Source organism: Hirundo rustica, chromosome Z (genome assembly GCF_015227805.2).
Source record: "Hirundo rustica isolate bHirRus1 chromosome Z, bHirRus1.pri.v3, whole genome shotgun sequence".
In the NCBI taxonomy this organism is placed as follows: Eukaryota; Metazoa; Chordata; class Aves; order Passeriformes; family Hirundinidae; genus Hirundo; species Hirundo rustica.
Window position 1 is genome coordinate 18,104,839 of NC_053488.1, and position 23,945 is coordinate 18,128,783.

Genomic DNA, 23,945 nt, shown 5'->3' on the forward strand with positions numbered 1-23,945 from the left:
ACTAAGAATACCATATTAAAGCAATCTTAGAGGTTATTTTTCCTCATTCAAGACTTATCACCAAAAAGAAGTCAAAAACTCACGTGATACTAGTTAAAATAGCTGGTATAATTCCAGCAACTGCGGTCAGTTAGAATAATCAAGGTTGGAAAAGATGCCGAAAATAATCAAGTTCAACCATTAACCTAAAACTGCCAGATCCCCCACAAAACCACATCACTAATCACTTCCAGGAATGGCAATTCTACTCCTTTTCCTGGGCAGCCTGTTCCAATGCCTGATTACCCTTTCAGAGATTTTTTTTTTTTCCTAATTTCCAACCTAAACCTTCTTCTAAACCTTGGTGCAACTTCAGGCCCATTTCCTCTTGTCCTGTTTCCTGTTATCTGGGAGAAGAGATGGACAGACACCTGGTCACACCATTCTCTCAGGGAGTAGTAGAGAGTGTTAAGGTCCCCCTGTGCCTCTTCTTCTCCACATTTAAATAACCCCAGTTCACTCAGCTGCTCCTCGTCAGACTTGTGCTCCAAATTTACTAATGGAACCTATATTTTCAAAGGTGTGCTACTCACTAACTCAACCTACCTTCACACAACATGGTTAATGAAAAGAACATTAAGGCTTTTATTTATCTCTTTGAATTAATTACATTTTTGAACCTGACTAGACATTGCCATGACCTTGCCTACTCAGCCTTTTTAGTTCCGTAGGCTCAGTGTGGGTCAGCAGGGCCCGGGCAGCCCCGAGGACAAAGCCCATCCCAGAGCTCCGAGCACGGCACCGCCGGCCCGCACAGGGCACGGCACCGCCGGGCTCAGCCTGCAGCGGCCTCCACCTGGGCCCTGCCGGGCCTGCGGGTGAGGGGCGGGAAGGTCCTTCAGTGCATCCTGAGGAGGGAAACGGAGCTGGAATCTCCTGCGAGGAGCAGCTGAAGTCTTTGGGCTTGTCCACTTGAGAGAAAAGGAGGCTGAGGGGTGACGCCACTGCTCTCAACAGCTTCGTGAGGAAGGGAAGGGCACAGGGAGGTGCTCTGCTCTTCTCCCTGGCATCCAGGGGCAGGATGCGTGGGAATGGTTCAGCGCTGTGCCAGGGAAAGTTCAGACAGGACATAAGGAGGCATTTCTTTACTGAGAAGGTGGTCCCAGACCGACACAGGATCCCTGGAGATATGGTTGATTGGTCAATGCCCTTAACAACAGGCCTTAACTTCTGGATAGCCATTAATTGGTTGGACTGTTGGATGATCATTGTAGGTCCCTTCCAACTGGAACTACTCTTTTCAATTCCTGTTCACAGCTACAGTCTTAAGACAAATTACTGATTAAACTTTGGTGACTTTTTAATTTCTGTTATTATTAAATTTCACAGACAGAACACTACCTTCAAGCCCTGTGGGGCAAATTAAGCAATCCAAATTGTTTCTTTTCACAGGACATCCTGTAAAGACCTGTCACTAGCATGAAGCAAAATGCAGTGAGTTTAAAATACTTTCTTGTCATTTCAGCCATGTAATGTCTGTGAAAAATGCAATTGTGCAACCGTTTATAGTAGTGTTTTCTCTTACTTGTCCAGACCATTTTAATTCACAGCAATTCAAGCATCAGGGATGTACTGAGTCCATTTTTGGTGTATTAGTTAGGGGACATGATTAGATGAGAGAAAATTGAACAATCTTCATAATTTATAGTATCTTAATTTGTTTTTACTGATCTACAAATTACTCAACCTAATAAAGAAACACTACTAATGTCCAACTGCATTCAAAATATCAACCAAGTGTCTAAAGTACTGATTCTAGCATTTAATAATAATTCCTATTATGGAAGTAGTACCTTTGTGCCTACAATCTGGAACAATATACAGTTTGCTTAAGTGTAGTTCTAAATTTAATTCCTCCATAAAGCACAATGTAGTATTGAGGTTTTTCTCCTCCTGACACATTCTTATCAGAAACTCCAAATTTTCCTCTTAAAATAGTATTTTCATGTACTCCTGTAAATAATATTTTCATGTACCCATGTAAACTAGTAAGTCAGTACCTTTTAGGGGAAAAAGGTACTGTTGTTTAAGTAGTTAATAACTGAAGTCTTCTTTTGACAGTGGACCATTCTACAGATACATTAGTGGGGAAATTCAATTCTTAATGCCATTCTGGAGTAAAGGATATTGCATATTTGAAACAACTGTAAAAAATCATTCATGAACCTGTTACTGACAGCTGCAGTAACTTAATAAACACAGATGCCACATGACATTTTGCCATTTGATTCTAACCGCAAAGATCAAGACTGAAGCCACAAAATAATTTCTAACAGTCTCTATGATACTTGTCAAATAACATCCATCAATATTCAATTGCATCTAAAGTGAGTATTTCCAGCTGAAATACTCAATCTGCCCAGTGAATTCAGTTACACTGAGTCTCTCCACAGGAACTATTCTACTCCAAAGGAATACTGCGTAAAGTAAAATTTTGTCCAAGAATTTTTGTAAAAACAACTAAACAACAACTTTCATGAAATATCAATAAAAATAATTTAAATTACAGAACTAAAATAATACAAACAAAATACATTTATTATCGACTGGCAAAACAAATAAAATATTTGCTTCCAGATCTCACTATATTAAGTACTTACTAAAGATTAAGAAAATGATATTTAAAGTAAATTAAAGCACAGTACAACACAAAAGCTAAACTAGCCTCTCAAAAAATGCTGTCAAAGATAGATCTCAATACTTACCCATCATTAGAACATGTCAAAAATTCCTCCTTTATCTTTGGATGCCAACAGCCTGAATTGAGCATTGCTGTGTGTCCCTAAAGAAATAAACACAGAGATTTTACACTGCCTTGTAAGCTATCTTACAAGGTTTACAACTTTTACTCCAAATCCTTCAAGTGTAATTACATGAAAGCTGAGGGACAAATCAGATCCTTTGGACCCTTCTGACTGACATCAGAATGATTTGACAGATTGTATGTACTCTATCTATTTCATCCTTGCTTGTTTTAATCTCTGAATTAGAAAAACCCTGACATTCTTTTACTTTTTTTTTTTTCTTCTTTCAGAAAATGGCATAGTATCACACTTCTTTTTCTCTTGGGAGAACTTGTAATGCAAAGTAAGGATGAAACAATAGGCATCACTACGGCGTCACACAAACTCTTTCAAGCTACAGAAAAATAACAGGAATAACTGTAACAACCAGAGTGACACATTACACCAATGTCCATCTACACTAGCCAAAGATCCCCTTGGAGAAAACTGAGGAAACAGAATTTTAGAGCCAAGATGGGTTTAACCTCAGATGAGTTTTTCATCAAACACTGAAGTTGCAAATTGACTAGTCAGATGTCTTCCTTTAAGACTGAAAAACCCAGAAGGTGAGTGTTTTATGCAAAGTAAGCAATTACCATTATGGTGACTATGAGTATAACTACATTACTCATATGACTATATATTGTAGAGTTGGCTTTACTTCTTTGAAGTACAGGCACATGCTCATTGACTATGTTCAAAGAGAAATTTGGAAACTACTCCTGCAATGCTGGAAGGACTTCAGTTTGTTTAAGCACAAATAAGGAGAGAAATACTGAAAAGTTAATGAGGCAATTAAACAAATATTTTAACATTTTGACCGTTGGACCACAGTATACTGGAATTCTAGACATTTACAAGAGAAAGAAAATTTAATTATTTTTAAGCAAACTAGAACTAAAGCAGATGTGATTTGATGGTTTTATATATGTATCACTAGCCAAAAGAAATAGTCATCTGACACAAACAGCTTTAGGCAAAACAGCATTTAGCCTAGTTATTTGGCAATATACTTTACAAGAAATAAGTAAATCAATTTTATTATCAGACTTAGCTTTAGATTTTATCATTACTTTTTAGGCTTATGCTATTTAAAAAACTGACCCGAATTTAAATCGTCTAGGTAAACAGAGCCATTGTATCAAAGCATATGGAAATACAAGGGCAAAGTGGTGAAAACGCAACCAACTGTGGTTGAAGCACTTCAAAACTATGAATGAACCCTTCTGCATTTGTATTTTCAACTACCATTTTATATATATATACACACACACACACACACACACATATACATATACACACATATATATATACACATTGTTGCTTATTAGTCTTACAGCATGCAAGTAAACAACCTCCAGGCCCTGACTTTACCTTTGTGTTTGTCATATCCACAATGTACTGGTCTCCCTTTATGCATTCCATTACTGGGAAGCCGTCTCTGTCAAGAACTTTTGCCTGAGAGTTACCAGAGACAACAAGAATGACATCTCCCGTGCTGCTATACTGTAAAGACTTGATTTGGTGACTATAAAGAAAGAAGAAAGAAAAAGAAAAGAAGAAATAAAACATTTCAGTTAACATTCCCGTAAACCTACACTAAAACAAAAGTGTCTGTGGTGAGAAACCATACTGCAGAAATAGACCTGTATACACTCCTATATCAAAGAGGTGGGAGGCAAAAAATCTTTTACTAATGGATTTTTTTTTTTTATTCCCATGTGTGTGTGCATATGTGTGTGTCATGTTTCTTTTAAACACACACAGCTCATCAAATATGTAAAATGTCATTTCTGGCAAACATATTTCTTTAAGAAGGCTATTCTAACTCCAGGAGAAAAATAGTATGTGTCATTTAACTACCCAGAGCTGAAAATGTTTTTTCATCTTCCCAAAAGTAAAATGTGGAATTACAGTAATCTATAAATTACTATAAAAGGATGTTGTAGTCATACATAAAACTTCATTGTACCTTGCATACCAGGATATAGGTTATAGGTCAGCACTCTTGCATCTTTTTCTATGGGAGGGGCTTTAATTTCATCAAACTTTAAAATAAAGTCAAATAATACCATCAGTACTGGAAACATGACAATAGATAACCATTTGTCTGGTTTATTATGTCTTAGGTGACTGTTCATTTGTTTTAACAGTGTTCTCACATACATGTTCCACTGATTGAGAAAACCAGTGGCAGAAACCATGGAATAATACTGAGATGCCAAAAATGAACTGAAAGTGCAAAGCTGACTGATGAATGAAGAGCCCAATTCCAGCTTCAGCATATTTTCTCAGAATCTTGCATTATGAACAAGCTTCACAGCTCTTGCTGTACCTGAAGCAGATATCCCTCTGATCCCCTAGACTTCATTATAAGGATAGCAAACAATGCAAAGCAGTCTATCCACTTCACGCCTGCCAGAATTTATACCCCAGCACATTAATAGAATGTGCACAGTAACATTATTTTATATTAATATTTCAGCTCTGCACCTAGATTAATCTCAAGTACAGGACCAGAATACATTTGCTAGGTTTGGATTCTCATGGCATCCAAAGTATTCTTGAAGAAATATCTTCCCACTGCTTAAGAACATGACTATGTGCATCCTAGCATCTTTCTAGTTAAAAGTTCTAACCTTCCTAGTTAAAAGGAAACTAACTTTTAACACTATTCCCATCAGTGAGGTTAACACTCAGATACCAACAAAACCAGCTGTGCAACTTGTAACTTAACATTTTAGCATTTCAGTTCTTACACAGTAGTGACTTCATATAATTTTCTCAGCAGTAGCTTTTATCTGTTAAATCTGTCCTCAAACCACGAGTTACTACATGAAACACTTAAAATATTGTAATACTTAAGTTCTGCATTGATCATAGTAATGTAAACTAAGCACAAGTTTCTTATTCAAAAAATGTTTGGCAGAACTGATTACATTACAATTCAAAAGCCAAAAATTGCTTCAAGCACCCTATTATGTAATACCAACTGGCAGCCAAATTGGACTGCATATTATAAGCTGATTTTTAATAGAAAGGAGACACTCAAATCTGGGAATTTCCGAAACAGATCACAGTCAGTGTCTGAAAAAAACATTCTGATCCTCAAGAGCAAAGATGAATACTATCTCAAAAGAGAAGACGGCCAGCTACACTAAGCTCAGAGGAAACACTGAAAGAAATAGGAAACCCACAAGAGAAATGATATCTTAAGTCTACAATATTGTCTGCAGACAACTGATAAACCTAGACTAAAGAATATATCGGATACAATTTTTGCAGAACAAAGACCTTAGAAAATAAAGGTTTTTTTCTCAGTTGCACTGCTCTTGCCCTATCATATAATCCAAACAAAGCTCAAAATATTCCTGAGTCCCACCTAAGTACTTTATAGAGAATAAAGTACTTATTAGGTTATATTTCTCATACTCTAATGCTGAAATTGGCAAAAGAAAACAGCCAACATCTCTCCAAGCACAGGTTCATATTTTACACTTACTATTGTTAAAATATAAGAATTAAAAACAAACATTTAAAGACTAGACTAAAACATATTTTCACTTGATGCATGTATCATGCATGAAAAGGATCTGACCACTAGGTAATAACAAACAGCTCAGAAGTAAAATCTGATTTCTGAAAGAATCCACAATACAAAAAGGCCCACATAGTCTTCTGAAAAAAACCCTGCTTTCAGACAATAAAATACTAAAAATCAAACTACAGATATTAATACTATAAACACCGCACTGTTCATAATTTAAACAATGTCATCTCATTGCTTCTTAGTAGTCCTGTATCAGCACGTCTGAACAAGGTTCCCTTTCACCTTAACATTTCTCCCAGTAAGAAAGAGCAACTGATTTTATAGCAACTAGCACAATGGAACATTACCAACAATTTATCAAATCAGTTATGTGAAAAATTACTTTTAAAGAAAAGATTTCCATAACCTTTACCTAAAGAAAAAAAAGGCAAACCCATTCCTTCTTGACTGTGCAATATGACTTTTAAAATCATGTCTAAAAATTGCTACTATAAGTACAGTATTTGCAAAGTCCCAGAAGTTACCACTTTTCAGATGTTTACTGGAACACGACCAAGACTGAGGCTCTGCAAACGTGGAACAGTTATTTAAGAAAATATTTTTAGTTCTTATTAATGTTATAGGAGAAGTCTTGGGAAACTTATAAAAACAGTTCCTTTTATTAGCATTAATCCGAGTAATTTTGGTTGAAAACTGCCAAATTTGCACAGCACTTTCTACCAGGACCTGCAGAACAGAGTTATATACATGGGGATAATTACAATACACAAGTATTTTCTACACACATAACAGCTTTGCCTTACACTTGCTTTTGGCTTTAACACCAAAGTATGGCTTGAAAGTACTAGGTTTTTGTCAGGCTGAGGTTTTTTTAACTTTACATCACAAATCCAAGGAGAAATTAACAGAGTAACCTGATACTATGCTACAAAACAGAACTTGACAATATAGAATTGATCTCAGGCCCCTTCACTTTTAAAATGAGATCTGGATTTCTACTAACACCTAATGTTTCTATACCAGAACTCCTCAGAATTCTTTGAAATTCAAGTCTGTGAATGCTAATAGCCCTTCAACAATAAACTTCATAGTGAAAAAAAAGTAATATAAGAACATATATAAACCTGGACACAAGTTATACAGTATTCCACATAGTATTCACCAGCTTGTCTCAATGTCAGCATGAAAGAACTTGAAGTTGAATCTTTTTACCAGAGAGATATAGTTCCTGTTTTATGTTTAGAAAAAGATAGAGTAGTATTTGAACAATAATTTTTTAAACCCCCAAAATTAGTCCATGAGACTTGCATCATAAGTGTAATTTCCAAACTTCACACCAGTCAAATCTATTTCTAATATTACTTCATGTTTAAGTACTTTATTTATACATCAATGTACTCAAACCACAGGAATATCACAAAGAACATTTATATAAAAATACTTGTGAGATCCTTGCAACACACTAAATGGACAGTGTCAAGAATACCAAATATTTTAAGTTCATATTTTACCAATTTTTTTGCCAAAAGGAGCTAACCAATTTATCTGAAAGCTATTCCTGAAATAGAACATTAACATACCGCCTACTTGTGGTTTTTATACAATATTTACATTTTACACCATTATTAGCAAGTACTACTTAAATTTGAATGCACTCGTCTGCTAAACTTGAAATGCTTCATTAAAATAATTTCCTACTGTAGGAGTAAAGACTTACTGCTCAGTTATGACAGAGGAAGCACAATGGCATTTATATCCTGCTTACTAATCATGAAAATGAATGAAGCTCATGCCAGCAAAGTCTGAATGTCACTTTAGATTCAAAAACTTTTATATATTTATTCCTATGTGGCAGGTTTACTTAATTATGTTTTCAAAGTAAATGCGTCATTCATCAGCTTTTTATAAGAAGTCAATGTTTGCCAAAGAGATTGGAATTGTATAATGCATTAAATTAATGCACACTTGTTATTTTTCCAATTTTTCACACTTCAGAACAACCTCTCTATTTTGCTCCTCTTCAGTTAGGACTGTTTGGTTAACAGTTAACTTCTTCTCATCTTTCATTATCTAGATTTTTTGGAGTATCTACAGTCAGTTATATGCATTCTAGCCTTCCAAACTGACCCAAACTCAGCTGTAGCTTTTTAAGATAGTAATGCTTAAAAACAGACATTCTAAGCACTACTTACACTGTGTATGATAAATTTCAATCCCTTTTTTAACCATACCAAAGTACCTTATAAACTGTACCAGATAAGTCAGACATCAGATTGTACCTTGCTAAAACCACCGTGTTTTGTTTTATTTTATGCAATATATTTTTCAGAAAGTTCAGTGTGCACTACTGTTGAAGGAGGTCTGTATGCCAGTTCTCTGAAATAATTAAATTAACTCACTTAACTTACTTTTGAAATTACCAGTGAACAATATGGATAGCATGGAAATAATTCTCTAAAAATGCTTCCTGCATAATCTTTTCAATTTTCTTATATAGAAACATAGAAATAAATGCAAATAAGTATATTTTTTTTTCTTTAAGAAAGACAGGATTTCACATTATGTTACTATTCAGTGATCACTGCAATGCAAAGGACCAATGCTTTCTGAAACAGAGGGCTTCATGAAAATTATATAAATAATCCTTCCCTTCAGAAATGCTGGCGGGAACTTGAGGGGTCTCCATAATGGGTTGGTTGTTTTCACTTGTTTCTTCTCTTAATTCTATTCTAACTCTATTAATGTCAGTTACAACTACGACAGTCAACTTGTCGAGGTTTTCTGATGTGCTATTAACAACTGCATGGGCAAATTCACCTGCAGCTTTCTAAAAGGGGAAAATATGCAAGTCACTGTAAAAAGCAGGAAAAGAAATAAGCAGACAAGTTCTTAGGTTCACATTCCTTGGTATCAAAGAGCCTTTTAAACAAGCTGTCTTACAAGGCTTTTGTGCATTCTACCAGGAAGCTTAACATGGGACAATAAGTGCACAAGGGAGTCTTCATGCCTACCATTCACAAGGCTGGAGTGACCGAAAAGCTTGGAGAGAGGCATCCATTCCAGCAAAATCCCAAAATTTTACATCATAATCATATCCACCAGTTATCAAACGAGCACCTGAAGGATCCAACCCCAAAGCAGAAACCTGTCAAGAAAAAAAAAAATTATAATCATAATAATTCAAGCTTTTTATTTTTTTCTACAATTTTCAAAGCCCCAGACAACCCAGTGCATTGGTTTTTTACTAGAATTTCTTAGCTATATTTTCATTTTGAAATTTCTCTACCTTGAATAAAGTCTTAGTACTTTTGAAGAAGTAAGAAGAATGGAAGTAACAATTACATCGAAAACCACTGAAAGACAGCTGAGAAATCCTAATCATATCATTGCAAAACGTGGCTAAGTTCTGTTCCTATGAAGACAATTGTACTCTAGACTTCTATCAAAAGTACAAACAACATTTCTAGCAAGGTAACAAAATTATATTTAACATTCACCAGTTTAAGATTCTAATAAGGTTATTCAAGACAGCTCAGGTGCATATACACATTGCTTAGCTAAATTTCTCTGAAAAAAAAATAATGAAATAGGGTATGAACTTGAATCTTTTTAAATCACAGGTTTTTTTAAAAATATACTATTGTAACAAAACAGGTAAAACAGGTCAAAATAACTTCTCAAAACCCATTTCTTTTATATACAAAACCAGCTTCTCAGAAGTATTCAAAATTTTGAGGAAAGAATGCTAATGCTTAATATTCTCATCTGTTATTCTCAAATCACAGATCAAGTAAAACAGGGATTTCACTGAAAATCTGTTTCAATTCTCTATTTAAAGAACGGTAACATTATATAGTACAATAAATAGTATTTCATACACTAAAATAAATAATAGTGTTCAAAACACTACATGGAGAAATAAGATAACAGAAGATATTTCACCAGAGATTATGTAAAATAATTATTTTAAATCATTTACCTTCAAAAGTATTTTTTTCCTTTCATGTTTGTGAAAATATTGTATCTACTACTATGATTTCAAACATTAATATAACTGAACAATGTGCTAAATTAATTTATATATCAAGAGATTAATTCCAAAAAAATTAAGACATCTTCATAAGAGAGCATTGAAAAGTTCTATTAAAAAAATAAAATTAGTATTTTTGGAATTACTCAAAATTACACCTAACCTGAAATGTTAAAATGTCTGAAGAATTCTTAATTAAAAAATAAAACTCAGATAGAATTCCTGTTTACATTTTAATGGAGCCCATGGAACCTAGACTATCACCAGCAGAGTACTGTTAACAAAAACAGAACAAAAATACGGGTTATCCCACATTTTTAAGACAGATAATGATCACAATGAAAAACCCTTTCAGTAAGAAGAAAGATAGTCTCCAACACAATAAAATAGTAGTAGTAGCAGTAGTTGTAGTAGTAGTAGTAATAGTAGTAATGATAATTATGATGATGATAATAATGATAATGTTCTATAAAATGCCAGGAAAAGCATTTGAAGTGATAAACCAGAAAATTCTGAAGGAAAAAGAATAATGTTTTACTTCACCAAGAACATTTGACTTATACAACACCATGGGGGAAAAAATACCCCAATGAAACAAGAAGACTCTATACAGAATAAAAGAAACAAACCTCTTCATTTCTGAGTGGAGGGTAACACCTGAGAAAAGTGCCATGATGACATGTTAGCAAAACCAAATGTCTTCAGTAAAGAAAAGAACTTGGGGGGATTACTTTCAGGTGCCTAAAACTGTATTAAAAAATCTAGATATGGATGTAAAAAAAGAACAATAATTTTACACTAAAGACACTTGCCTATATGTGTCTTCTTTACACATATACACAAAAAGTACTGACAAGAACTATGATTTAATGCAGACACATAGTAATACCACCAAAAAAAACTTGTCTCAAAGATATATCAGTCTACTACTATACTATTTTTCTGAAGCTTCAGTATACATCTATATACACTGTGTTAGTGAGACTTCTAAAACTTATGTAAACTGTTGAATAGTTCCCACAGAAAATATTTTAAAACAAGTTAATGGAAAAACTAACCTACAGAAAACAACTGTCCCAATAAAAACCGCATGTATGAATGAAATTTATCCTTTAAGATGGACAATTTGCTTTCCTAGATTTTAGATTTCCTTATGTGAAATAGTATGGGCTTCTTTTGAGTTTTCTTTTTCCATTTCCACGGAGAAAAAGTTCACTTAGCTATTCCTTATTTTATCAAAGACTCATTTCTAGTCATCTTCTCCTCTAGGTTCCCGCTGCCTCTGACCAGCTCTGTGTTGGCCACTTTTTAAGCATGACTTCCTAAGGCAGGAATAGGCTGTTCCCAAATGTTGGAAATTAAGCAGGTGAGGCAGAAGGCTGGCTTGCTGAACAGGGATGTCCACGCAGAAATAAGGCAAAAAAGAAAGGTATATTCCCAGTGGAAACACTATCAGGTGATATGAGAAGAATACAGAGATGCTGCTTGCTACTGCAGGGAGAAAATCTGTGCAGCCAAAGCTCAGTTGGAGTTGAAGCTGCCCAGAACCGTGGGGGGGGAAACAAGAACGGGGTTTTTTCAAGTGTATTAATGGTTAAAGGCAGGGTAGAAATAATATCAGCCCATTACAGGATAAGGATAGGATCTTCACAAAGAGGTCAGAGACAAGGCAGAGATGTTTAAAACTTTCTTTGCCTCCATCTTCTGATGGACCAAGGGGATGTCAGACCATGACTGTGAGAATGATCCCAGCCCATCCTGAAACTGCAGGATCTGCTATCCAAGTGGATCCCTACAAACATATGGAGCCTGATGAGATTCATGTGAGAATCTTAGAAAAGCTGGTTGATCTTATTCCAAAGCCTTTCTTGATGACTTTCAAGCAACCTTAGGAACCTGGAGAGGTCCCAGCTGACTGGAAACTGACAAAATTTGTCCCAGTTTTCAAGAAGGGCAAGAAGAAGGACAATGCAGTAATCAGTGACCATCAGCATGACTTCCTGAGAGCAAAGTCTTGCTTATCAAACCTGATTTCCTTTTACATCAAGGGAAGCCAGTTGATGTGATCTTTTTGGATGTAAGTAAAGCTTTTGATACTGTCACTCACAGAGTCCTTCTCGATAAAATGTATTAGGAAAGGTCCTTCACTCAGAGGGTGATTGGGCATTGCAAAAAGCTCCCCATGGAAGTTGTCACAGCAGCTGACAGAGTTCAAGAAGTGTTTGGACAATGCTCTTGAGTACATAGTGTGACTCTTGGGGATGGTGCTGTACAGCAGTAGGAGGTGGACTTGGTGATCTTTGTGAGTCTCTTTCCACCTTACAGTATTTCAAGTGTACAACGCCCTAGTAGAGCCAACTGTCTGAAAACAGTACTTAAAAGAAAACCAATGTGGCGAAAAAGATGATACATTGACCAGGCAACTGACTCCTCCTTAGTCTAAATGTCCTGCTGTAATTCAGAGGCATTCACTTGCAGAAATCTTTTGAAATGTGTAATCTCTTATGTGTTGCTAGAAAGAATATGACCCTTTTACAGCTTAAATGGAAATTTTGAACCCTAGCCATTTCATGCATGATTTCTGAGACACAGAAAAACTGGGCATCTCCAGATTAATCAGAACACTCAAGTGCTCTATTCAATGACTCCTGCCTATATGAGGGAGCAATTGTGATATATTAGAAAGCACATACTTCGTATTCTTTATCATACCCACCTATATATCAAAAGTACCATGAGAAATAAAAAATATATACGAAGTTTCATTGGGAACAATAGTTCCTATTACCGCACAAGCAAGACAACTGGGAAATTAATCAGGTTTCTGGGAAGACTCTCTAGCTTGGGAAATCTTTCCTGAGATTTCTCAGCTGTGCAGGAATAGAGTCATCATCAAATCCATATTCGCTAGATTGAAGAGGTACAGATGGAATATATAAGTGTAGCTGAAATACAATACACGGTATGAACATAATGAGAAGACTGTATTTACAGACATTAAGGCAAAACACCAAAATCAAGATATGAAGTTACTCCCATCCTTATGTGTCTAAGGTCATGGGTAAATGGTTTCACTATGTTTGTTCTAAAAACAAAACAAAAAAATAGCCCTTCTACAGAAGAGATTTTTTTTTTCAATTTTATGTTTCATTTACTGCATCCAGTCTAATACAACTGTGCTATATATATCCCACATTACAATTCACCTCTGTTCTAGGTGATGACAGCTGCATTCTCCTGCAGTCAAAATATCTCAGAAGTCTTCCAGAACTGTAACTTCTACTTTACAAGGCCTTTTAGTTAGAAATAACATGAGCTTACTCTTTAGGAAGCCATGAAAAGATTTACTGGCTTAATATAGAGAAAAATAAATCAAAGAATGTTACCTAACAAAGTTTGTTAGGACGTGTATTCAAGAAACATACTGCAGAAGCAGTTACTGTCACATGCAAAATGGGAAATTGATTTGCACTAGTACACTGCTTTGTAAAACCTAGTATTCATATAAATTAACATGCAAAGCATGTAAAACATGCACTGTGTGTAGAAAAATCCACTCTCTTTTGTTTTGTGTAATGCAATGCATGTTTCACAGGTCAATCAGACCACAAAAACAATTGAATTTATGTTGGAAGATGTGATTATACAGAGATAGAAATATACAGAGCAATAAAAGATAGTTCCAAGTTAGACTGTGATTCTTTAAAAGAAAGCAAAGGAGCAGTAATGGAGACAAATCTGGGAAACATGCAGACAAACACAAGGAAGGACAAGATCTCAAGAAAATGAGAATGGTGTATAAAAGGCTGTCTTGGTTTTGAAAGACAGCTGTCTGCCAAGGAAAGCTAGAGCCTCCCTTGGAATGGAGAATGTAAACCCCCTTCCCACCAGATTATTATAATTTTGCAATTAGGGGCTTTCAGGCAGAGATATGGGAATAGAAGTAACAGTTCTTTACTAGGAATATTTAAAAAAAAGAAAATACAAATGTAGTAGTATGAAAAAAACAAGCAAGGAAGCAAACAAAAATCCTGGAAAAAACCCTGACAGGGTCAGGGATATGACCTGGTACCCCATTGGTCAGGGTGTTGGAAGCAGCCTAAATAAATCCTCCTGGAGTAACAGATGTGGTTCTGTGGAGTAGAGATGGTCCTGTAGAAAGTCCAGCGGTGACAAGTTGGGTCCAGTTTCCTCCAGGAATCCAGTGGAAAAACAGGATCCCTTGTGTCCTTCAGTCCCAGTTTTTATCTAGCTAGGAACAGCTGGCTGCTCCCCCACTGTGTGGAGCATCTCACAATGGGATGATGGAATGTGTCATGTCATTGGTGGGCCCTGATGGCCCATTATCAGAAGCTGTCCCCCTGGAGGATGGAGGGGTGGTGAAAGAGATAAGAAACACTGCCCCGCCTGGTTTGAATGGCTGGGCCATTATCAGAAGGCATCTGTCCCACTCCCCCCTGGAGTTACAAGAGAAGGATAAAACATCTCCCAATAAACAGCTTTCAACAGATGAAATAGAATACACATTTTTAGGTTACATAATCCAAGACAAAGGTACTAAAAGACTGATGTAGAATGAAGTACTCAGCTGCAAAGAAGTCGTTGGCAATAACATTCTCCTTTAAACCCACAACCAAAGGTCTAGATTAGACCCATGTCTGCATATTAGGAAGATCTATCCTAGAAGAAAAACTCTAACAGTTACATAGAAGATACTTGATGAAAATGAGACTACAGTTGAGTCAAAAGGAGCTAGATTTAGGTTATTATAAGAAATTGAAGAGGTGGTCATGAAACACACTTTCAATTCACTAAGAGACGGACTAAAATAACAAATCAAGGAAAAAATTCGTTTCTTGAACTTCAGCTGATTAGTATTTGTTAACCTATTTCAGAGACTGGCACAGTTCTAGAAAAGCATGAAGGGTTGAAAACATGTTATCACTTACTGTCTTTGTTCCATGTTGGAGCGTAATTTCATGAGAATCTGGGATTTTCTTGACAGGGTTCTGGAAAAAAAGAAAATTCACCTCTGTGAAAAGAGTGCTATCCCCAGAAAACTCCACTAATGTAATATATATATAAAATTAAGAAGGTTTCCATCACACCAGTTGTAACATGAGGAGGAGAAATAGGACAATCATAAAGCAGAGACTGATTTCACTTTTCTGTTTGAATGGATATAGTCCCAAAAATATAATGAATAATTATTTTATGAATATGACACCATCTCAAGACTAAAACAGGATTTTTTTTTTTTTTTTTTCTCCTTGGAAGATATAAATTCATGCAGAAAGAAATGTAATGGAAGTACTGAAGTACTTTTGAGCAACTTTCTGCAAAGGTCATGTGAATCATTACCCTCAAAATGCCTATTTATCTCTGGCACCACTCCAGTTTCCTAAAACAGACACTATTTACCCTCTTGATGCCTGACATCTTTGGTATAATTTTCTGTTGCCAGAAATTATTTTAAATAATTTTATGCACATTTTATACTGCACATTAAATCTCCTGCCTTACCCATCTCTGCCAATCCCTCCACTATTTTTCATGCTTCACAGAAAAGTCCATATAGCATCAGGCTGACAACCTTCACACTTGTTTTATCTTCTTTATCAATTCCATCTTTTACTTCTCTGATAAAACTAAAACTTTCATTATTTTTGGTTTCACCACACCTACTCTTCTAATTTTACTTAAACTACCAGGGAATACACTTATATTAGGCATTATTCTTTACTTTGTGAATTGTTAGGCACTGGCACAGATTGCCCAGAGAAGCTGTGGGTGTCTCATCCCTGGAAATGTTCTAGGCCATGTTGGATGATGCTCTGAGCAACTTGGTCTAGTGGAAGGTGTTTCTGCCCATGGCAGAAGAGTTGAAACGAGATGGTCTTTAAGGGGGGAGGGCACGGAGGTTGTGCGTGCACACTCATAATTTGTCTTTCAGAACAACCACTTTGCTCAATGAAGCCCAACTGGGAAGCGGCAAGACTCCCCTGCTAATGGGAAGTAGAGAATAAATCTCCTGCTTTCCCTTGTTTCCAGGTGTGGCCTTCACTTTTATTTCATTAAGCTGCCTTTATCTCAAACTATATGATTTTTTCCATCTTCCTCTCTTCTCCTGCTCCATCCTGCAGAGGATGGGAATGATAAAGCAGCTTGGTGGGTAGCTGGCATCAAGCCAAGGTCAGCCTACCAAAAGGGAACAGTAAAGGTTTATCAATAGCTACATATGACATGCAAAAACGTATAACCCACGTGGCACTAAGTGACACTTACACAGACTTGGTGATTTAGAAGCTGAGAAGCAGGTGTAGCTCAAAATTCCCAAGCGAAACTCTGATTATGAAAATGAGTTTATTGTACAACTGACACTATAAAGCACACAGACAAAGATATAATACAAATTAAGTTTTCAATGCTCCATCATTCCCTACACTATAAACTGATTATTTGCTGTTCTTGGGATACAAAAAACTGCCCCATAGCCATTGCCTGCACCTGCCATCCAAGCACATTCCATGAAAACTAAAGTGTGAAAAGCAAACAGTTTCCAAGATTCACCCCCAACAGCCGTCACCCACAACAAAAGATGTAATATTTTTGTTAATCAAAGACTTTCACAGAAGCCATCTGTTGCATTCTTATCTTAATCAAGGTTGCTTTTCTGCACTGGAATATTATAGAATTCTTCATTTCATATACCTTTCCACAAAGGTAGGTATTGTATGTCTATATTGTGTCAGCACTGAATTTAATTTTCAGAGCATATCTTAACTACTTTGAGAGGACTTCCAGTAAGTCAAAGAAAACTATAATTTATTAATAAACAGCACTATCTAGAATAAACTCACTTTATTTTAATTGCTAGCTCCCTCAGGTGACAATAATTAAATCCCTTTTTTGTGAGAAGAGTGAAGTACTAACATGAAAACATCTTTGCTTTACACCACACTCACATTGAACAGTATTCTGGCTACTCATTTTAGGGAAGAAGAACAGACAGGAATATATTCCGCCACCTAATAAATCAAACGTCTTGAGCCTGAAAGTCAGACACTTGGCGACTGCTACTGGTGCTAAGCTCCGCAGTGTCCAAGGGATGCCTGACAGACTGTTTAGACTATTCAAAACAAAAAATTAAGGTAATAACATCCAGGAACATATTTTGGCATAACATCTTCAAATTAGCTAAACATTTACAAAAAATCAAGCTGGTTTATTCTATTTTAGTTAATCATGAACGTTCTAAATAACTCAGAATGCTGTATCTCTAATGTGCTACAGCACATATGGACACAAAATAATCAGATGCAACTACCACTTTTCCAGTTCTTACACTCCAAAGAACAATTAATGTCATAAAATCAATTTTTTTCACTCTTCAAAAGGGAAATACAGCTAATACATTTATGCTGATTTGAATATCTATATATCTTGTATACGGGAATATTACTGGAAAAACAATCAAAGGATGGAGCACTTCCAGGACTTTAGCTTTTGCTTGGATTTCAGATGTTCACTTTACACAAACTGATTCTATGATTCCACTAATATTGTTCTGTAAAATTTGTATTGTGATTAAAACTAGAGGAGATAAAATCTTTACAGGATTTCCAGGGGTTGTTGTTGTTGTTGTTGTCGTTATTTTCTTTTAAAGAACACTAGGAAGAGACAATATTTTAAATTTCTGCTTCAGCAGAAACAGAGGAAAACAGTTATGGTGTTGATATATCTCCTAATATTTTTACAAAAATTCTCAATTCCCTGCTGACATAAGATTAATATAGATTAAATCTGTGAAATAGCATATTCTATGAGTTCACAGTTTTTTCTCAAAATGAATAGTCTTTCCTTAAAAACAATTTCTGCAAAGGGACACTGCAAATCAGCATTACCTCTATAGTATGGAGTTTAATTTTTTTCAGGGAATTCCAGCCCTAGTTGAGTGTCATACTCCCGTGCCTAACAACAATCTTCTATTTACTACACCACTGTCAGTAAATATCGTGGATTTTTTTTTTTTTTTCCTTGTTCCTCTTGGGAGCTTCCTTGTTATCAAACAATACTCAATACTGCCACTAGCAGCCAGAGGCTGAAACTAGAGAATATAATAAAATATACCACTAGCAGCCAGAGGCTGAAACTAGATTAGTCTCCCTGAATGTCTTGAGACAAATCAAAGACAAAACCAAAAAGTCAAATAAACCAAAATTACTCATATTTTCATGGTCCAACCAGAGAAAGGAAAATGATGCATTTATACCTAAAAGAATCTCTACTGTTCTGTTTGCAGAGATTTGTATATAAATGGAAATTATATTGTATGAGAGAGACTTGCAAACTATAGGTAATCTTTCAAACACCAGGCCCTTAAACAGGAACTTTTCTGGGTACCCACAATACTATAATTTACAGAGAAAAACCACTTATTTTTTTGTCTGTCTTTGCAATTGTCTTCATAAAGGATCATACTTTCTTTGAGAACTTCAAGATTTCATGCTGCCCTGGAAAAAAATCTGGATAGCTCCTTTGATCTCGGCTCTCTCCTGAAACACTGGCTTCCTGAAAACTTGAAAAGACTATCATTTGTGAGAGCAGAGCCATAGCACAGCATGGAGCAAAAATACCCTACAGCTGCTTGAACTAAAAGGTAAGCACTTTCCCTGTCTTGAGCAAGAGAAAAGGTTAAAGCTGGTTTGGCTACTACCTATTTTAGATCTCTTTAAGAGAGCTTTTAAATTGATCAGGGAGCTGGAGCCCTTCTATTGTGAGGCCACGCTGAGAGCGTTGCTCAGCTTGGAGAAGAGAAGGCTCTGGGGAAACATAGCACTTTCCTGTATCTGAAGGGGGCCTGAAAAAATCTGGAAGGACTTACCACAAGGACATTTGGCATTAGGACAAAGGGGAATAGGTTTAAATTGAAAAAGGAGGTAGGACTAGGTTAGATACTATGACGAAATTCTTGGAGGGAGATGAGGCACTGGCACAGGTTGCTGGGAGAAGCTACAGATACGCCATCCCTGAAGTTTTTAAGACCAGGCCTGAATGGGGCTTTGAGCAACCTGGTTTATTTGCAGGGGCATTGATATGAGATGGTCTTTAAGGTTCCTTTCAATCAAAACCACTCAATAACTAATTCTGTGATTCTACTATACTAAAAAAACCTCTTCTGCTCCAAGAGTAAATACCCCCTGCTCCTTTGGGTCTCTGGTTTGATATACTCCACAGGGAAAATGCTGTCTGTTCATGGACAGGAATGATGAGAAGGAGGCAAGACCTACACTTCAGAGATTTCTCCATTTCACCGTTTCTGGTGAAACTACAGGTTTTGCAGAACAAATATCACAAAGGTGGTCTGACACAGATGATTACTGCCTTACTTGAAAACAGATGGAAATTACTGGCCAACTAAATGAGCAGCAGGAATAGCTGGTGGAAGTTGAAGAGGAACAACAAACCCTAGCAACAAATGGCAATACAAGTACCTCCTTGTGCTTAAGAACTTAACCTCCCCACAAAAAAGTCCCCCTACAGAAGGCCATGTTTTAATCATTCAAATCTCAGGCCTTCTGGCAATTAAGAAAAAAGAACTTTCTATTTTTGGGCATTTTATTTAAATACATAATGCTCATGTTTTCTTTCAAGTTTTTTAAACTTTATTCTCTTCCTATCCAAATTTATTGATATGCATGGAAAGCAAATGTCACACTGCAAGGTGGGAAAGGCAGGAAAATTTGAGACTGTTTGAAAGGCTTTTCTTTTGTACACCAGCAGTGCTGAAATCTGGCTTGTAACCAGATACGAACAATTTTCTCCCTCTTCTATTTTCATCAGCAAAGTGTTCAAAATCATAAATGCAATTAAGAAAGAGTAATCTAGATAACAGGAAAGAGTTAAAAAGAGAAATGTAATCTCTTCTTATAAAAATGTTCATATTGTAAATTATGTTACATACTGGAAGAGAATGCCCTTAAAACTTTGTAAAATATGGGCAGACAACTCATCAACAATGACAACAGAAGGGACGGGATATCTGACAGAGTAATTTCCTACGCAGACAGGTACAATAGCATAAGCTCTTCACAAAATATGGAATAGTCAGAGCTGGAAGGGATCTCTGGAGATCATCCAGTCCAACCCTCCTGCCAAGGCAGGTTCACCTGTAGCAGGTGACACAGAAATTCAGCCAAGGTGGGTTTTGAATATCTCCAGAGAGGAAGACTCCATGGGCAGCCTGTAATGTTTAGACAAAATACCACAGAAAAACAGTGATTTCTGGAGATAAGCCACTGTTTATCTCGACCACCAAAGAAATGTGGTCCAACTGCTGCAGTATCTAGGCACAAACATATGTTAATACAAACAGCAGAAGGCCTCAAGTCATGCTTGTTGTTGCTTGTTACTGTCTATATCAAAATGTGTTTGGTTTACATGTCAAGTACTCTCTCTCATACATCACTTAAAATACAACCTAAATTCTTTTTTTGAGTGGAAAGAAGTTCTAGAAGTCCTTAAAACTTCACAGGGGGACACTTGCACAACTTTCTTGCATTGGAATTAACCTCAGGCCCACAATCAAGCAGTTTTTTCCTTTCTACCTGACATCCAACTTCAATATGCAAGTGAAGGAAATTAGACTATTTCAGTGATGATGAACAAAGAGAAGTTCTGTTCTTCAATATTAAGTCTGAAATATTATTTGAAGAAAGATAAAAGAAGGTTAGGGGGAGTATTTCACAAATCTGGAAGAAAACCCTCATTCCTCTTTTCAAACGAGATAAATGTTTTCAGCTGTTAGGCACTCAGATGAATTTTCCATGACAGCAGTGAAAGGTGAAGGCAGCAGTAAGTGTTCTAATTTATTTTTTCTGTTCTTTTTAAAACCAGTTTTTCAAACAAATACACAGTGATGTCATGTTTTGTTCCACAATCATGCACTGATTAAAACCACACTACTTGTAAAATGGGCAGGTTTTCCAAGTCACAATTTTTCACTCTTTTCCTCTATAAATTAAATTGAAAATAAATGTGTCAGATATACACTAAGACTGCACAAGTGAACACTCAAGAAAAAAGACAGAATATGAAAAACTACAATATGACAGATAGGCAAGATGCTATTCAGAAAAATGTAAATTTTGGGGGGTTTACAGGAGTGCATTACCCACAAACTTCCACGCAGAAGGAAGCATACAGATTTGAAAGGACATTTCAACAACTTTTAATTTCCTCTCTTTTAGGTGCAGAAGTTGACAGATGTATTCTCATGCAAACTTGTATGTTATTAAACTCAGCTTGGCACAGATTCATATAATCTGAGTTTCTAAATGTGATGCATCTAAATATGGAAACAGCTTTCATCAGACTTCCTATACGGCCTTCAAAAATAGGCAAACAATTCAAGAAGAAGAATCAGCATACCAAAAAAGCAAAGTAATTTTGAAATCTCTCCTCTTCATGGATTACTCAGGGAAGTGCAAAGCATTTGAATTCCTAGCATAGGTGCCTGGATTATGTTGGATGAATTAGGGCATGTGTATCTGTATTATCTAAATTTCTGGTCTGAAGATAAAGGAAAACATTCTGGAAAACAGGAGGATGTATGCAAACACTGGTACAAATTATCTTGCCTGGCATTCCCACAAAACACCCAAAATATCCATTACTCATGGAAAAACATAGATAACTGTAACTGCATGATGAATGCAGAAAATCTTCAAAATTAACAGAAACATCACAAGGGCTGTACAAAATTATATTGTTCCCAGTTTCCAGTCTTAAGTTTAGGTAAGTCAAAACAGTGCAGGTTTAAATCTTGAATTTTAAGTATAGGAAGATCAAGGAGATGTTATTCTTTCCATGAGTGAACTAAGAGGTATTGCTTCAGTGTACACTCAAGAATTACAAGCTGCTTTAAGTAGATTAACTTCTCTTCAAATATTGACCTACAGGAAGTAAATTTAATTATTCAGCATGGAAACAGTACTGTGTCAAGTTTCTTCCAACATCATCTAATTCACAGATTTGTCTAATTTTTTTCTTATTATCTTATTATCTGAACCTATCTGTTTTGTCAGGTTCAACCAGCAAGGGAAAAGACCTTAGATTAAATCTTTATTCCAACATGACTGCCTAAAAGTCATAATTTTTTAATGTTATTAAAGTCCAAATACAGAATATTTTCTTAGATGTTTGGTCAAATGGTAACTCAGAGACTGTGCCATGACACAATAGGTAACATCAATTAACTCTCTCCTTCCCTTTCATGCCATTTACCAGCACATCCCTTTCTGAAAAGACTCCAATGACTTAGCAGTTTAGAAAAGGTACTGCAAATAGAATCTCAGCATGTTTGCAAGCAATATTTTTAGACATACACCTCATACTTCTAAAGTACAGCAAAAAAACCTGCTTGATCTATCTTCTGGGGGCTACTTTTAGACAGATTTCAAGAGGTTGCTACTTTTCATCTAGATTCCAAAATCTCATTCAGATAAATTTCTAATTTTTTTAACAAGCCCTTGATTTATGAAGTCATAGTTTATATTAATGATTATGACTGTTTTCACAATGTATAACAAAGAAATTCTCTCAAGCCTTTTCTAAAACAAGTTATAATACTTGAAAAAACTGACTTAAATCTAAAATTGTCCAGAGTCATTCAAGTTTCCTCTGCAGTTTCTAGGAGACAAGTTTACTTAAGCTATTTCACCTACATTCCACCCATATAACCACTCACCTGTTTTATCTTTATCTTCTCAGTTTTAAATGAGTATAAATATAGATATTCAAATTTGCTGAAATTCTATGTACAAAGGCCACATACCACCAAAAAGTACCCATGTTCAGTCAAGCCACAATTTTACTAAAATACATAATGTTACATTAAAAAAATACAAAATGTTACTGCTACCTGCCCGGTTAGGAATGAAAAAAAATCTGTAGCACTTTCAGTCAGGCATATTCTTTATTAAGGTTACTCCCTAGAGCTGAACAGCATACTTTGGTTTAACATAATGGAATACTTCCATTTACTCTACAACAGTAAAACAGCTCACACAACCATAGATCAACTGACAATAAGGAGAAATAAACTCTGAAAGCTCTGTTCAGGTTGGTAGGTTTCCAAACCATAGCTTAATTATGAAATCAGAAAGGACATATAATTGTGAACTTTTAAGTCTTTGGAGCAGAAGTGCCAAGTGTTTAGTTCAGATGCAACCAGGCATTTACCTATTTTACATTCAGCTTGTGTAGAATTTTGTATCAGAGTCCATGGGGGATTTCTACCACAAGGAATATGCCATAAAAGACACCCATGAAAGAAACCAAAATCAAAACAGGACGCACAACAGACGGATGCACAACAGACTGAACTTAATATTCATTAAGGCATAACACTTTTCAGCCTGATAGCCACTTCACATAATTATTTACAATAAACTTGCAACAAAACATCTTTTATCTAAACTATGCAAGACACTTCATCTTTACCACTATTTGGCAAACTTTAGGGAATAAAGATCATGAAGTT

The 23,945-nt window shown here is 35.9% G+C and overlaps 1 protein-coding gene across 1 annotated transcript in view; it reads right to left on the bottom strand.

Annotated features, from left to right (window-relative positions):
- The window catches only part of WDR70 (WD repeat domain 70), a 125,878-nt gene that overhangs the window by 83,165 nt on the left and 18,768 nt on the right, over positions 1 to 23,945 (bottom strand). The window contains exons 3-6 of the mRNA XM_040089950.1: positions 15,352 to 15,411; positions 9,384 to 9,517; positions 4,197 to 4,350; positions 2,745 to 2,821 (exon numbers count right to left, since the gene is read on the bottom strand). Of these exons, the coding sequence (XP_039945884.1) occupies positions 2,745 to 2,821; positions 4,197 to 4,350; positions 9,384 to 9,517; positions 15,352 to 15,411 (425 nt within the window). The remainder of the gene's footprint in view (positions 1 to 2,744; positions 2,822 to 4,196; positions 4,351 to 9,383; positions 9,518 to 15,351; positions 15,412 to 23,945) is intronic.